At 40.3% G+C, this 18,197-nt stretch overlaps 1 protein-coding gene across 4 annotated transcripts in view; it reads right to left on the bottom strand.

The window, feature by feature from the left end:
• Positions 1–576: 576 nt before the first annotated feature.
• LOC122575742 (complexin) overlaps positions 577–18,197 on the bottom strand; it is a 322,428-nt gene continuing 304,807 nt past the window's right edge. For all 4 annotated transcript variants that reach the window (XM_043745112.1, XM_043745113.1, XM_043745114.1 and 1 more), the window contains 2 exons: positions 12,224–12,353; positions 577–11,037 (listed from right to left, as the gene is read on the bottom strand). In XM_043745112.1, the coding sequence (XP_043601047.1) occupies positions 10,961–11,037; positions 12,224–12,353 (207 nt within the window). In that variant the 3' untranslated portion in view covers positions 577–10,960. The remainder of the gene's footprint in view (positions 11,038–12,223; positions 12,354–18,197) is intronic.

The raw sequence follows: 18,197 nt of genomic DNA, 5'->3' as shown, positions 1-18,197 counted from the left end.
GAACGCTCTTCGTAGGAAACTTTTACGTGTATTGCATAACATATTTTGAAACTTCACTGTTGCTGTGCTGTGATACGTAATAGGATTGTCGCGATTATACCGTTGAAAGAAATCGATTCGAAAATGTACGTGCAAGTTACGAGATAATAATCGTCGCAACCGGCTTGCTAATCACCGTTTTGCTCATTGATAGGCAGGATAAGTTTGCAGTTACTATACAATGTTCTGTATTAAGTATTGAAATGCTTTTGCCACTGTACATCAATAGATCTACATATAAATATTTATGAACATAAATACTCTTAATTTAATTAAAAACCGTAAAACGTTAAAAATTTGGGTTTGATTCTAATTCGATGATTAGGAACCGTAATTCCTGTGCAAGTAATTCGCGACAGTATTCAACGATGCTTAACGATGGATTAACAATGACGATGGGGATCTAATAAAATTTCTAAAAAATCTTTCACGCGAGACACATAACATGTTTCTAAAAAATTTCTCCAAGTTTTGTAATGCTTTGTAAGGAAAGATGTTGTTGATAAAGGTAGATCAATAAATAAATAGACGATCGGATTGGTAACACGATTGACTTTTATTACATTTTTTCATTTTTTTTAGAACTAAATAACATAAACGCATATTCTGATTAATTCACTTTTGTTTATTACTCGTAATATTACTATCGTATTAAGAGCTATAACGACGAGGCGCGCCCCTAAAAATCGTCTTCATGCTTTATCATTTTTTTTTTTTACTTTTTTTTCTTTTTCTTAATCCTCGTTTGTTTTTCTCGCAATTTGTGTTTCATCTCTTCCGCCGTGAAAGCCAAAAGAAACGCCGTGAATCTCTCGTACAACGTAGGAAGAGGAAAGCTCGATTATCCATCTCTTTTCTCATTTTTGATTTTATCCCCGCTTCGTTTCTCGTTTCGTACAAGCTTTCGACTCTGATTCGTGGCTGTCGCCTCCTATTTGATACTTGAAATTTTCTTTCCTTTCTATCGAGAAGAAAGAGGGACGAGTGACGCGACCTAAAGAAGCCTCGACTCGCTTTCTTTTCTTCTGCCGTAGTTTCAAGGGTCAAGAGGAGGGACGAATAGAGAGTATAGGACTCTATGCATTTTTTACGCGTAACCAAGAGCCGAGACCATGCCCAGGGATTGGTTTGACGGGGGATGCTCACGGGTACAGCTACGAAATCGTGTGTCCTGTCGTGTCGTGTTCCTGCATGTGTGTGAACGGTGCCTGTGATCTGTATTCGCACCTCTATTAACCTTTTATTTGGCACGGGCAAACGTTTTACCTATTTGAAAATTTCACACGGCTACGCATCAATCTCCGAGATCGATTTTCCGTGTATGTACGTTATCCGTCATAAATGTTCGAATTATTAGTTAGAGGAATAATTCTAATTTTTCTTTAATTTAAGAATTCGAATAAAAGTTTGTCAATTTAATTTTGAAGTTTCCAATTTCAAGTCGATATTTAACAATTTAAATCTTTTTGGAGTTTAAAGTTTCTTGAACAACTTAAATCTAACGCACAATTTTTAGTCAATAGTATAATATGGAATAGCGTTCAACGTTTCTAGAAATAATCGTAGATAGAAATAAAGAAACGCTCGTTATATTTAGCGCTCGTAATTGAAATTAAACGAAACACGAAGGATGTATCGTTCGAATAATTATTCGGTACTGTACGTTAGTCTTCGAGGAAATCTCCGTGGTGAAAAAAAAAGATTTCGATTATCACACAGGGAATAAAATGCCGAAACGGTAATTTCGAAATGGCAAAAGAAACGATTTAAAAAGAATCTTCTTGCGTTTTTTTTTTGCGTAGTCGTTTAATTCGCTAAATAAACGGTTAACTTTCATGTGCACAGGGTACGTGTACGTATGTGTTTATGTAACGTGTGAATAAGTGGTCGCTTAATATCTAGATTACTTTATTTTTATATCAATGTTTATGTGTATATATATTATACATGATCTAACAACAATATATAATATTATCATCATCATCATCCACCATCCGGCGTTACTTATTCTCTTCTTCGCATGTTACATTAATATTTCATTCTTAACAATCAATCCATTCGTGTTCCAGCGATTCAGCCACTAAGCGTTCTATAACTCATACAAGAGATCTTTTACTATTCCCCTCTTCGATGCTATACTTCATCGTACGTTCTCCGCGAACCCGCTTTTCTTATCTGCCGAGCAAGCTTCGTGCGATTTTTGGGCATTTCGAACGACTCCATATGCCCTTCTCCTTCCTTTCAGTTTTCTCCTCATTTTATTCCCTTCTTTCCTCCACGTTTAACCCTTCCTTTTAAATCGTTCCTCTATTTTCGGTGCAGCTCTACACGATTAACGATTACGATAATTATTGGTCGTTGCATGCAGCTAAAAGTGCTTCGCATCTTCGAACGTCGAAATATAAAATTACACAGAGATCGATGTGTGAACGTACGCGTCGCAATTACAGAGTTTCGAGTTCAAGGTTGAGAGTAACATATTTTCATATCTTTTTTATTTTTTTGTATTTTTTTCATTTTTTTCTATTTTTTCGCGCCGATCGTACGAAGAAACATCGACGAGATGGGCATCGATGTTCCCTTCCCTTTCGTTTCGTTATCGCGCGGTGTGCTTGTGTAACTCTGATCCTTAAATACATATACAGTGTCTGATGTGCATGTGTACGCGAGTTTTTCTCTAATCCTTTTTCAACTTTCTTTTTTTTTTATTTTGTTGTTGTAAGAAACGTATAACATTAGTAATTATAGGCATCTATAGTATTGCTTCTCGATTCAACGAATTTACGAAGATACCGGGCACGGTACAGGTGTGATCTACGTACACGTCGCGATGTCGCAACACGGTCAAACAAGCTGTTACTCGAATCGCCGGGAATAACGATCGAAAAATAGAATACGCGTGTATTGCAGCCCCCTTTGTTTTTGGATCGTGCGCTCGTTCCTGGAGCGAGTTAGCCGATTCGCATTTTTATTTCCATTTCTAAAGGAGATTTCAAACGACCTTAGGTCTCGAGCGACACCAACATTCAATTTGAGTCGGGAGTCGCTTTGTCTAAATTATTCACACGCTCGTCGCCGATAACATGGAAACGGTTTGAAATTTTTTGCCAACAAGAATTTATAGCATCTGTGTAAAGTAAATTGGATTTAGCGTCGGAGAGAATGTCGCGAGAGAATGTTCTGTGCGACGAAATCATCCTTTTGCGATTAGCGTGCAACATAATCGAGTTTTCCAGGATCGAGCGACAGCCAGTAAGTACCGTGTTCACGGAATCTCTATCCAAAAAATCGCACAAGTCCGCTCGAAGATGGTGGTACACGAACCTCTCGTCGAATGGCAGCTGCTGAAAAGTACCGTTTTTCGTGTGTATCTTTTCGCCTCGGGACTCTCCAATTATCGAAGCTCTCCCTTTCTCTTTCCCTTTAACGTCGTCTTCGTCTTTGTTCTGCACTCCCTTGTATACAAAGCTAACGACTACTTACTTAACATCGTGATTTTCTCCTGTTTTACCTTCTATTTAGCTTTATTTATTTACCTCTTTTTATTTCTTTTCGAACGTTTCTCCGTGTGTAGATGTTACGTGTGTTTGAACGGTATTTTCTCTCGCTTATCGTCTAACATTTACCGTTTTACAACGTTAGTTCGTACTTTGTTTCTTGTGAACGCATTGAAAAAACACACGTGCGAACGCGTTTTACATTATGCAATCGTCTCGTCGTCGAGATCATCATCATAATGTAAGAGATCATAACAATAGTACGTTGATTTAACGATAAGTTATCATTATTACTTTATAATGCGTTGTGTCGTTGTCTCTGAATAAGTTAAGTCGGTTCTTCCTCGCGAGTTACGCCGGTATTAATCTCCTCCGTCCTCGAACTTCGGGACACCTTCCGTGCTCACCCTTTTGGTTCCTTACGGATTTCCCTGGCTCGAGCAAAAATCGGACGCTCGGATTTGAAAATTGGGACACGAACGGTGTCCCGAGCTTCCAGGAGACATCTCGTCTTCCGTTCATCCTTTTCGCTTGACGCGGTTACGTAGAACGAAACCATCACAAAAACTTTCTCGGTTATACTAAACGCAGGTCTAGGTTATACGCGAGACTATGTACATGAAGAAAAGAACGTTACATTTGTCGTATAATCTTAAACGTTTCGGCGCATATCGTACCTAACGCGTTACATTCTTTCTGATTTCTTCGGTTTGTCCTGCTTGAAACATTCGCCCGATAATTAAGTACCTAAGAAAGGTTCGTCAACTATCTTTTACATAATAATTGCACGCGTGTCTCGTTTCGACGGATCAATTGTACTTTGCTAGCGAGTACTACGATATTATACTTTCTAATTACAGTCAGATTTACCGAGATCGTCAATTACCAGCAACTTTCGTTGGCTCATCCGTCTCTTTGATAGAACGCTACGTTCGAGGGTGTCACGTCGAAAACAGACACGAGTCGCTAGATTCTCTGTTTTTTTCTTTTTTTTATTCAATCCTTTGTTCATTTTTTTTTTTTATCTTCACGATTACGGTCGTCTATGAAACACGAATTAAGTAGATTTAAGTATTCGTTTATATCACTTGCCACGTGCCGCTTACAGGCTTAGGGTGGCTTCAGGTAAAGGATGCGAAGGATAGAGCGATAAATCGCCTAGAATCGTGCGATGTTAGGTGCGTGTGCAAAGTGGAAGTGGAAAAACACTCGTTAAAGGGAATTAAGGAGATCGAGGATCAACAGTTCCGTACCAATGGAAAAGATGAAAAGAATCAAAGAACAAGAGAAAGTCTGGAGAGTATTCACGCGACTGATACATTTTCCATTTCTCTGAAAATCCATTCTCTGTTCTTACTTCCTTTTTATTTCTCGGACCGCGTTATTTTTCCTTCCATATAGCGAGAATCACAGAAGATTGTCACGCGTAGATTATGTCTTGGCATATCACCGGATTACTCTTGTCTCGTTGGTTTCGAACACAGTCGAACATTTCGACTTTCGAGGGGAACTGCACTTTTTCGTCTGTCGCGTTTCAACAACTTGTGTTCGTGTTTTGCACGCATACACGCGACAACTGGTGGATGAACGTTTACGCTGGTGAAAAATCGTCGGTAAATGGCCTGAACTAAATTTCACGGATTATCGAATACAAGAATACGCGAAGATCTCTCGCAAACGAAAGTTTGAAATATAAATTGAAAGTTTCATAGGAACTTACGCTAAGTCGTTTCAAGTAAAATGGCGGATTTCTTAACCGATTGAAAATAATATTAATCATATTACGATTAAACGTAGTCAATGTCAAAGGAAGCTAAGATTATGGCAATTTAAATATGGCAAAAAGTTTTACAAAGAACGCACTCGAATTCGATGTTACTTCGTGATTCGATTTGACACATGATCCGTCTTCGACAGAGTATCACGTTGCGTTTAATTAGCGTGAAATTTAAAATTGAATAACAAATGTCACGTATGATATATCATATAAATATAACGTATCATATGAATCATATATAAACGTCAAAATTATTTAACGATAGTTTTAGTCCTAGCTATCTATGAAATCAGCCATTTCACGCACGCCAACCGAACAAAAAATTATCTTTGCTAAGCATTGCTTACGCTCAAATTAAACTACATCGAATTAAATGGCACAGAAAGCTTTTAATCGATCGTTGAATCTTACACAGAAAGCTTGAACAACATGTAACGCAATATGTATGTATAAGACAGAAGAAAGGAAAAAAGACGAACTATTGAGACTAGAGCGTCAACATTGACTAGACAGTACATCGAACAACGTTTTATGTTGATCACATCGAGAAACAACAACGACACACGACATTAATCAACAGTAACGGTTACGACAGTAAGATATTATGTTCTTTTTTTTTGTATTCGTTTTATTCGTTCGTTTTTACGTGACACATGCATTAAGTAGTCGTGACTTCAAAGAGAACAATCGAGCGTAGCGTAGGAGATACATCGAGCAAAGGGGCTATAAGACGACAGGCGGAGAGAAAACTTGTTACGATCAGAAGATGACAGCAAAATAGTAAGAGCAAGAGAGAAAGAGAGAGGGAGGGAGGTACAGAAATAGTTAAAGAGAGCGTGGGGAATAGGAAAACAGTCTATGAGCTATACACTGCTGTCGTTCGAAGTTGTCTGGCTAATTTGATGTCCAATTAATTATTTTTTCTCCTGTTAATCGTAATCATAAGAACGGTCTGTCTCTAAAAACATTTCGCTTCGAGCTACGCTGAAACTCGTCTTCTTCTACACCGAAATCGTGCTTTCCATCGACTGGTTATTTAACTTGGTGTGTTCACGTTCGTATCGAAAATTCGCCAAAAGAAAAAGGAAAAAAAAAAAGAAAAGAACGTACGAGCATATATTCTCTAGAATAAATATAGATAATATAATGTATACATCTTTGGGTTAATAATTGAGTAATTGACTTCAAGTGTATATCGAGTAGATCGCGCAGAAGGATTAGAATATGCGAGACAGGTTATTATTTCTGTTGAATTCGGTCGGTTCAGGATGCCTGGACGCGCAGGAAATGGGCGCAATTTGAAGGAACAAGGAGGATTAGAGTAAAATCGTTCTAGGTACTTTTAAAGCGTTTCCATCTAGTGGATCGATCGTTTACAGAGAGAAAGAATGCGAGTCTGCGGATCTTCGAAAATCATCGCGATATGTCGCACTATAATCTTCTGTACTTTCTTCGTCAGCGTTCGGCTCAGGTAGCAAAATACACGTTCTAGTTTGAACTCTATCTTTGGTCGAGTGATCCTCGAAGATCTCACGCGTGATAAGAGAAGATCCAACCAACGACATCGACATTGACATCGACAGACAAGAGAGAGGCAAGTAGCATGCACGTTGAGACACGAGAGAGACTACACGTCAAGTAGATTCAGATTCGAAGCACGTCCCGTCCGCTTCGCGTTCTTTTCTCAGTTGTCTCGTTCCGCCGCGTCCGACGATTAAAATTCGCCGTGGCTTCGCAAAAAGACGCGATCGATATAACGTCTCCTCGGTCATTCTTTTTATTGAAAACGATTAAGGTAAAGGGAAAGAGAGAAGAAAAAAGAAGAACAAAGGAAGGCATAAAATCGAATCTGTGTGCTCGATCGCGCCAGCCTTAAGTCTCCGCTGAAACTTTATTCGCAATTCTGGTCGAAGGGATATACAGCCGAACACTGGAAACATTGGAAAAGTTGTCGGTTTGTTTTTCGCGGACGAACAGCTGCCAAGAGGTATTTTACGACATTGAGACAGGAGAAAGTAGCGGAGCGCGCGGCGGTTTTCCAAAAGTTCGGACAGCGAGCAAGGAAGCCGTTCGTTGAATTTCTTCCCGGCGCGACATCTTACTTCTTTCGTGCTCGTTTGAAGAATTTAGCGATCGAGAAATCGCTTGGTTCGAGGAAAATCGATAACGACACTACCGATAAAATAGCAAATCGTTAAAAGTTTGGAAATTTTTAATATCGTAAATTATTCTTTGCTCACATTCACCCGAGATTCAAAGTTCGAAAAAGTATCGACGATATTATCGAATTTCGAGGAAAGTTTCTGGCAAAGTTAAGGCTGGCGTGCTGGCCTTTTCGATGGTCGAATTTACGTCGCGGAGTTTGGCAAACGGGAAAGATCCGTGAACGTGCTTGCGGAACGACTGATAATCGTCGACTAGAAGAGTCGCGTTACGTTTATACATCGAGAAACAGCAGAGTGCACATAGAAAGCTGACATGCGTTCGTCTCTATAGCAAAACGTTTGGACAGAAGGCCTTCCGACTTCTCATTTTCGACTGACGTTTAAGTTGCCTGTTCTTTTTCAACTGGGACGCGGTCCTAAATGTAACACACTTATCTCGATGAGACGAGGAAAGCTTTTTCCAATCTTTTCTCTTCTCCCGTCGGATCCTGCTTCATCTGCTTCTTTCTAATTTCTCTTCGTCCGAGCAATTGGAGTTCTTTTTTTTTCCCGACACCCGATAGATCTTTCTTCGCGTGTATTGCGGCATATCGTCGAGAAATGTTTTCCTAATCCGAGTGATCAAGTATGATAGAGCGCGTGTTAGGAGAATATATCGCGAAGTCGCAAAGAAATCAGAGGATAGCCGTTGCTTCAGAGTCAGAATCAATTGAGAGATTTTGAGAAGACTCGATAGATAAGAAGAAGATGTATAAGAATATATAGATCGGTACCAGAACGAGGAACGATATCGAACATAAAAAAAAGTACACTTTCGTATCATCTCGTCACTCATACAAAAAACCACATCACGCGTTAAATGGCACGTTCTTCCTCTTCGTGCTTTCATTCTCCGTCGCAGCTTCGTCTGGCATTATCCGCCCTATACATATACCAACTCAGAACGTTTTACGACATATACGCAAGAATCTATGTTACAAGATACATTTTAATTTAAACAGAGTTATCTTCTCAGTCTCTTCATTAAACGTAGATCCTCCGATCGAAGGAATAGGAAACGTTTGCTTGCTCAACGAAATGTTTCCTTCATACCTTTCATCCCCCTGTTTCCAATTAGTCTCTAAGTATATCGCAATGGTATCGTGCGTGAGCATTTTTTAGTTTCTTGTTAATTCTGTATATGTATAAGGCTCGCGTTACTTGCCGGCAGTCGATGCTCTGTCCATCCCGTCCATCATCGTTTACGCGTCGTCCATCATGCACAACGTGTTTGTCGCGGACGAACAAGCACGATGAAAGACCGGTGAACCGCTTCGAGAAAGGATGAAACAATGGCTACTTTGCTCGAACGTTTCCGGCGGTAACACCTGAAAACTCCTTGCTAAGAACAGTCTCGATCGTCGAATCGCGACACTTCTCTATCCTGTTCTAAGATCGTTCACGAGCGAACATATAAATCAGTTTTCTCTTCCTTTCTCTAACAATTAACCTACTATATAATTACACTCGATAGAAACGCACCGTATAAACGTGAAAGAAAGGCATTTCTTTAGTACTTTTTTTTTCTTTTTTTCTTATTTGTTTGCATTTAAACGCGAGAGTCAGTGCTGCTCGATTCGTCGAGCTATTCTTAACGAAGCGCGCATTTAAAATGTTTTCTCGTTTTGTCGATTTTTTCCGTTTTTTCTTTTTTTTTTTCTTTTTTTTGGTCTAATAACCACTTTATATTTTTTCGTCACTTTTGTCGGCAATGTGTCCCCTAACTAAGTGTCCCTAAGAATCGCTCAGGTGTTACGCGTTTCACTACGGATCGATCGCGATCGAGCTATATCGCCGAGAGGTAATCGGAAAAAATTCGAATTTGGACGGAAGGGAGAGCAAGGGCCGCCGGTTACACTTGTTTTTTCTCATTACTCGTTTCCTGTGTTAATTTTTTTTTCTCTTCGTTTCTCTCTCTCTCTCTCTCTCAGCAATCCATCTCCGTCTTGCGTTCAGCTCTTGGTCTCTTGACTCTAGTTTCTCGTGGCCCTCGATCCTTGTCTTAACTTGTTTCTAAATATAAACATTTAATGGCAACAATAATAAGAACAATGACCGCGGTAATAAACTATGAGAATAATTCATAACTCGAATAATAATAATGACTCCCTCCTTTCTGATCTCCTTGTTATTGAACAGCCGTTGAACGAACTAGTGACTACGTAACTCTGCTACCGGTAATTTCATCTTTTTTTTTTTTACCACTATTCGAAAAATTCGCTAGAAACTTAGGTACTAAGTTTTTATGTCTTTTTTTTTACTTCTTTCATTTTTCTTATTTATATATATATAATATATTTCTTTATTTATATTTATATATATATATAGGTATATTTATATGCACGCGCCCTTCGACTGCTCACGTCTCATTTACGCCATGATATTCGTGCGATATCCGAAGAGACTTTGATCGATCCAATCATTTTCCTTTCTCTCCCTCTCTCTCTCTCTCTCTCTGTTTTTTACGTCCCGTCTTATTTCTTGCCGAGATTTCTTTCCGATATTTCATTTTCTTTCTTCGAATCGTAACGCATATACGAATTCTCACGGATCTTATACTTTGCATTTTCTTCTTTTCTTAACTTCGATCGTCTCTGTCCTTCTTCCTTCTTCGAATCGTAAGGCGTAAACGAACTCTCGCCGATCTCATACTTCCTACGTTCTCACGTCTGCCGCAGTTTTCTTTATCCCGTCATCGTCCTCGTTTAACATCGTCTTCCTCGTTTCTTTTCCCTATGAATTTTCATGCGTAATGTCTCTAGTAGATCTTCTCCGGTTGTGTCGATTGTGAAATTGATCTGGATTCGTCGCTCCACCATCGACATCCTAGATCCTCGCCGAGCTTCGAATCTCTAGATCTTCTCGGCTTCCTTCTTCCCCTGCCTTCAATTTCCAAGATCACTCGAGTCAATTAACAACGCTATCGACGATGATCTCTCTTATTTAATCCGTCGAATTCGTCTCGTTCCATCCACTCGTTCTCAACGATGACACGTCCTTCTCACACGATGGCAATGTTGATCGAAGCTCGTAACTCTTCTCTTGTTTGGTCGATGCGCTCGTTTCGGAAGATAGTTCCGCGCGTACCCTCGTAGAAAATCTAATTCGATGGGTCGTTGGAGGACCGAGGACGGGCGATGGGCGTTGGTTGCGGTGTCTCGAGCGATTGTCGCTTCTCTCGACGCTCTCTAAGGGACGACTGGCCAATTCGAATTCCGAATCGATCTACGCTCGAACAACACGACGACGACGATTACGACGGCAACGACGACGACGCTGGTAGCGAGTTCTCGTATCGCTCTTTCCTTTCGCTTCTCCAATGACACGTCAGATCTCGCTCGTTCTCTTCCTCGTGATGTCGTAGGGGCTGAGAGGCGGATGCGGCTCTGGTAGCACATGATGCACCACCCTCCTTACCGACCGCTTCAAGGGTGTAGGTAGGCTTATTGGAGGTCGCATTTACCTTCCAGTACTTGCGCTTTGAACTCTTGTATATGCGTGTCGAACACGTTCTTGATTTCTGGAACAAACGAACGTTCATGTATTATATTGTATATATAGCGCGTCCGAAAAATACGTGGCGGATATTTGTAGGATTCGTTCTAGATATCAATGAAAGCGATGAAAAGAATTCATGCACGAAGATGTCGTTCCAGGCTTGTCTTTCAAGTTGTAAACGATTTCACTTTACGCTAGAAGTATACTCATATCGTTGAATCAGACGACGAATCTCTCTATCTTATTCATAGTTCGTGAGTAGAATTTCAAAGTCTGCCGCTTTACGTTTCGTGGATACACTTTTTATGTTTAATAAAATTTGAGTATTGCATATGAATTATAGACTTTACGTTAGCTTGCAGTTTTTCGTTTCATACAGCCGAGAATAGAAGAAAGTTTATAAAATATAGAAATATGGAACGACACCATAAAAGAACAACGAATAAGTACAATATGTATATCATAGGACAAATTTACCTATTATCAATACGATAAAAAAATCTTTAGTACAAAAGTTTCTATAATTCACGGTGTATCGTTTTTAAACTTTCTTTCATCCGCAACTGTACGTCAGTTACTTCTTACTTTCGTTATACGAATACTCCATCGCATCGTTTTACTATCATTTACATTTGTCCAATCGCGAAACAGATACAATAATTATCGTAAAATTTTTGATAGCGCGAGGGTGTACAGTTTCACGAGCTACCCTCTTGGCATTGTACCACGATTTCCAATATTCCCTGTATTTTATTCAGCCCCGGTGTATAAATGAGTATGCGTACGCTACAGTGTCCCAGTTTAGTTACAAAAGAATGGAAAAACGCAAATGAATGACTACACGGCTGAAAGTTGGCTGGCAGTTTTTCAAGTTCTCTCAATTACGAGACATCGATTTTGCCGTGAAACTGAACGAGAATCGTGGCATGCGACCGGCTTCTGTCGAATTTACTCAGAAACCGAGTGGAGGATTGCAGTTGTTTGATTTCTAGCCAAGGCTCGTTAACCCTTCATCGATCATCCCTTGCCGTGTCTGAGCGCCACTGCATTAATTCGTCAGGCAGCTGCACTCGGTGAACGTGTACCGTGAATTTGTAGCTTCTCGTTCTTAACCCCGTTCCATGGCCATGGTTTCCCTGGCCAACCTCTTCGCGAAGGGTCGTGTGTACCGAGTGTGATGAGCGAATGCAATTGACTAGTGTACATACTTGTAATCTCGTCCTCGTCTTCCGCCTCGGCCTCCGCAGCCAATTCCTCTGGCGTCTTCTTCTTGCGCATCAAAGGATTCGGCTCTTCTTGGGTCATTTCTTGTACTTCTTCTCGCTTCTTTATGTTATACTGAAACGGAAAAACGAGAAGCGAGTGAACAAAAGGAGGATTACCGGTTACAAAAGAACGCGTTTGTACTTGGCGAAAAAACTCGCGACACACGTAAGCTTTCCTTTTATCTTTTCGTCTAACAAAGACTTTTCAATTAAGCAGGCACCGAAAAATCGGAATCTTTTAAACAGTCTCTTTAATATTCCAGAGGTGTGGAATATCGTACGAAAGTCCTTTTCATTTATCTTATTATTTCACGAAGACTTTCTCATTAACAAGATACATAGGTCTTGTACGTTTGTGTATCGTTTTAAGTTTCTCGAAGCTTTCAAATGGGATTCTACTTGCGAACGAAGAAATTGGAAAAATCGAGTAAAATAGAATGTCAAGTCCAGTTCGACGTACAGATCTTGCAACTACTTATAAGAAAAATTCCCAAATTTTATTTATGCTTAAACGTCTGAAGGTGTAGCCTCCTAATCGATTAAAAAATAGACTATAGAGATAGTAATATACGTTTCACCAAGTCGGGGCACGAATTCGACAAGTTTTACGAGTCACAAATGCTCTTCGCTTGATATCTGTTGGATCGTCGTTTAAATCCTATTCTACGTTAATCCTGTTCCACGTCCGTCTGCGTAGTTAAACGAAACGTACTTACACGAGCGTTTACGATGGATGATCTTCAAGCGAAACGAACGTTCGGTCTGTGTTTTGTTTTGCGATTGACTTTCTGTGAAGCAAGCGAATAGGAAACGTGCGCGACCCGTTAACGAGTATTCCGGTCAGATTTTCTTTGACGCGATAGACAGATACCTTTGACCAAAGTGCGAGAAGCTCAGTCGCGAAGTTTTCTCGATCGAAGTTGGTGCACCGCTACGTGGCCACGTTGAAGACACTCGACGACAGTATATTTCCAAACTTCGCTAACAAGAAAGTTGTAGTAACGCGACGAAGTAGCCGAGAGCGACAACCTTTCTTTCAGACTTTAACATCGAAAGCGTTTTAAAGGAGGTGTCAACCCCTCGTGCCTCGAATTTAATGAACAACGACAGCCACAAAAACATCCGCGACGTAAAAAGTTATCTCACGACCAAATATCGATTTATGTGCGATCCTATCGAGAAGCCTTTGGCTGTTCCCATTAATTTACAAGGAAACAGCGCGAATGGCCCTGGATGGCTTCTATTTACACGCAACTTTTCCAGTACATTTTCCGTAACTTTAAACTTCCCATAAGAGCATAAATATTCGTCTAGTCGTGACTTCTGTCTTCTTGCTGCGAATATCACGTGTCGTGTTGTCGGTGATATTTCGAGTCGCGACGCTAGTATCATAAATCCAAAATATTCTCTGCTGACATTTTCTAATAACTGTCATTTGTTGCTGTTCACGATCTTTGCTTTTACCATTTCCACAGTTACGATGGCATGAAATCGGAATGGTCAGATTACGGAAGAATCGTTTTCGGACAATCGGCTTAAAACTCAAACAGTCAATCGCGTCCATCACACGGAGCATCGACGCGCGGCTATTAGCCAGCCCTCACGCAGTGTTCCGTAATCGTATTAGCTGGACAATTTCAATCTCGGCTTCGTATCATCGAATCTGCCTCATGATTTCGAGGATCTGCAACAGGAGATCGGCACGTAACAACATACCCGCGCCGTCGTACCCCTATTTACACTAGATTGTCTAGTTGCATCGAACCGCAATGACGGCTGCACGCGCTCGCTACCTAGCTACATGCAGCGAGTAACTCAGCTCTGATGCTTTGTATCCACGCCACTCTTGTCGGCAGACAATGAGCCCGATTGCGGTACAAGCCAGACACGTGATCGGCTGTACGGGTGCCGGTTGCCTCTATCGTAGCATTGTAACCGACCGTGGAATACGCGTATTGCGGCTATATCTACAAACACTATAAATTCTCCGTCTGTTTCGTTGTTGTTCTCCGTTGTTCGGCCCTCTCGTCTCCCTTTTTGCAAAGGCTTTTCGCGTTTTGTCCCGAGTCTCGTATCGCTCTTTTGTTACCGCGCCATGCGACTACACGCGTCTTTCACTGGGCGTGTTGCTGTCCGATTCGATATCGTTGTCACGAGGGATTTTCTGCGAAAAACTTTGCCCAATCAAAATCCAGTCGCATATTTCTCTGACCGTTCTGCTACGAAATAATAACAAATTGGAATTCATTTTGGTGTAACATTTATCATTGGAATCTTACATCTGGAAGAGATGAAATCCGAGGGCTCTAAAGGTTTCGCCTTACTTAGATATTCTGTTTCACCCGGTTTTCTTCGATTTCAGTATACAAAACCTTTTCTTTTGTATCATAGCGTGACCCGATAGAAGTACGTCGACGTGAATACGCCATTGGTTAGGGAAATGTGAAAATGTGATAAGAAACGAAATGTTTGAAATCATATAGACCAACAACGTCTCCAGGTAACACTGAATTATATTCGCTGGGAAAAGCTAGTATATTTCTTGCCTCATATCCGCAGATCCAATATAACGGAATAGTTTATTCTATTTTATCGAAGGTACAATAAAACGAACAATGCACGGCTTTCTCTCTTATTTTCAATCGGTTCAACAATTCCACTCTCCATACTTCTAATCATATCTTGTCCCTTTGTATCTCGCGTCTCGTACGTGTAGAAATCTCGTAAGACGGTGAACACGGTGTACATATAAATATGTATCGACTTACGCAGTTTTCTTCGAACTCGAGTCACAGAACTAACATAACGCACCTAAACACGAGCAACGAAAGTTTATAGGCCGATTTACAGAAAGATTTTCGCGACATTTTCGAACAAAAGTTGTAGTAGTCTGACAGTGGTAGTTTGACTGTACCACGAGGGCGGAGGGACGAGTATATTTAGAAATAGGAAAAGTTGATTGGGTTTATTTAATTAGCGTAGTAGAAATTCGGTTTGCTCTGGGCTAACGGGTATTGCCGATAAATCTGTCTCTCTTTGTTTTTCCGCTGTTCCGTTCCATTAGCAGCGCGGTCGTTCGTAATGGGTGTACAGTGGCGTGTCCCAGGCACCGTGAAGCCGCGCGAAGGAGACAGATAGCGCGTATATAAACGGCGGTCCAGTCTCCCAACGATGTCAAATGTGATGCACCGATCCTGACGTTAATTAATGCTTCTCGACACGCACCGCGCGCCTCCGCGATACAACGTTTACGAGCGCGTCTCACGTGGAATTTCAAATTTGTGACGTTACGTTTGCGTCAAGGAACGCCTTTTAATTATCGGCCCCTCCCTCTCGACCCTCTGGTTTTTTTTAATCCTAAAAGTTGAGCAATCCCAGGGACTCGTAACACTCTGCATAATTGCGACGCACTCGCGCGTATCACGGCCGGAAGTCTTCAAACGTTCTTTCGCCACGGATGCTACGTTCTGTGATTTGTACGCTCGTGTTGGATGGCTGCATCTGTATGTGTGTCGTAGACGCATCTGCAAGCCACGTCGCATTGCGACATTTTTACCCAGCACATTTTTAGTAACCAGTTTCCTTGTTAAAAACTAGTTCAACAAGCGTTACGCCGTATGTCTAATGGTATGTTTTGGTTGTAATATGACGTACTGGCTCAATGATACGGGGTTAGAAATTTGAAGTGCGCACAAATGCTAAGTTCAGCACATTGCCAGATCCGTTGTTACGTGTATCGTATGTGTGTGTGTACGTATAAAGGTGTACACAGAATATGTGATAATTATCCAAGATTATTAGGAAAACGATTGAATATCCATCAATATAACGACATACACGCTCGTTGATAAGTATTACGACATCTGCTAATGCAGAACGTGGTAATTAATCTGGTAATTAGTTGAACGAATTAAATAGGAGATTCATAGCAATTTGTTGAAAATTTACGGGTAATAAATATAACGAAGCATCTAATGGTATAAACGTCGATATCTACCAGTGACGAATCAGTATTTGTTTAATAAGACGATGACTATGAAGAACGCGAGGAAGCTTGGTTTTACGTAAAGTATATAATCGATTTTCACGAAACCAGTTATATTTATGGTATCTCAACATCGTTCGATGGTAACACGTGTTCGTAACAGCGGAAACTTTGCGAACGTTATCAAATCCCTAGTTCGCAATGTTGTCTAGCTATCTTGTTACAGCATTAGTATTCGCGCAGTTTCTGTCTCTCACAATCAGCCTAATTGTCACGTGACGGTGCGAGCGCGGTACAAGCATCGCTGGTTACGAAGCAAACGCAACTATTTGTAAATTGTTCGTTGTTGAATCCCGGGGGGAGGCTAACAGTCGACCCACGTTTCCATGTGTATTTCGAGCACGACAGAGGCGAAAGATCGATTTTTCGTTGAACGAGAACTGTTTCCATTAATTACATCGCTGGAAATTACGATTTCTTTGTACAAGCGTGTCACTCGCGCCGTGATTTCATTTCTAAAGGAATTTGGCGCGCAATGACATCGCGATATTCTCATCAACCTTTGTAAATGGCGAATCGCCGGTGCGTGTTCAATTTTCAATTTCTGCCGAATCATGACTATTTTTCACGATCAGCGAATATTTCTGTCGCGTTGTTCCTGTCGCCGTTCCCGTGAAAATTGAAAAAGTAAAAAGAAGGGGAAAATAGGATGACCAATAAGTAGACCGCGGATGTTTATGCAAACTGATATTCTTACGAACGCGTCTAAAGCAATGGGATCTGAGCAGAGATTTGTTTCACTCGTCGAATACTATAACGAGAGTACTGTGCTCTTATCGCGTAAAATTTTCTATCTAGCATTTTGTTTGGTTCTCAAAAAGAAGCAGAATTTTTGTTTTCTTCGGTTTGGAAAGAGATTTTATATTCTATACAATTTTTACATGTTAGTCGCATTCTGTGCATTTTTATTTTACCTTGAGGTTTTCCATAAATGCGTAAGCATTCGCAGTTTACACGCGGATATATCACGCTATCATTGCTGTGTCACCATTCGTTTCATTTCGAGAGAAAGGGAATTTTACTGTTTAATTTTTATCTGTTGCGGCCGATAAACAATTTCGAAAGTGCCACCGATACGCATCGTTTATGATATTTTATTAATCAGTACGTTGTAATTACAGGAGTTTAATTAAATTTGATGTACCAATTACGTAAATTAATTTTCTAATTGGGCGTACGTGACTGCAACTGTGGCTACATTAAAATCTGTAATTTCACGGTGCTCTTTCTACAAAGCGAGAATTTATTGCCTGATACGTTCATTGCATGCAAAATCGCGAAAAGATGTTATGAATGCTCGTTTCACTTTGTTCGCGAAATTATCAGTACGTAACGTCGTAGTATGATATATCGTTGTTAAATAGCTAACAGTACGATAAATGTACAAATCACTCTCGTGTATATTTAAAAGCTGCGTATCGTTTACTTCTCCTTTTATAAATATTAGCACACTTTATAGGACGGTAGACTATGAAGAAACCATTTATATTATAATATTATAATAGTAATCTCATCAATGCCATACAATAAGATTAGAGTATCTGTCTTGTATTTATTGATATTTCGTATCATATATGCTACAAAAGATTCAGATTTTCTGCAGAATTCTTCAAGTTTTCATCTCTGGTCCATCTGACATTTTTTTCGACAGAATTTAGGCTGAAAGACTATAGAGACCAATATAGTATTATTACAGTAATTTGCTATATTTCTGTAACTTCTGCAAATATACAGTTTGCACAAATTTCGTTACATCGAATCGCGATCTTCCACGGAATATTCGTCGATCAATCGTCTCCTCGATAATTTAGATCAATTGCCACATTTCGCATGAAAACAGCGAGTGTCCTAATACTTACGGACAGCAGTGTA

Source organism: Bombus pyrosoma, linkage group LG15 (assembly GCF_014825855.1).
Source record: "Bombus pyrosoma isolate SC7728 linkage group LG15, ASM1482585v1, whole genome shotgun sequence".
Lineage (NCBI taxonomy): Eukaryota > Metazoa > Arthropoda > Insecta > Hymenoptera > Apidae > Bombus > Bombus pyrosoma.
The sequence above is the reverse complement of the archived record's forward strand: the minus strand, read 5'-3'. Positions and strand labels throughout refer to the sequence as shown.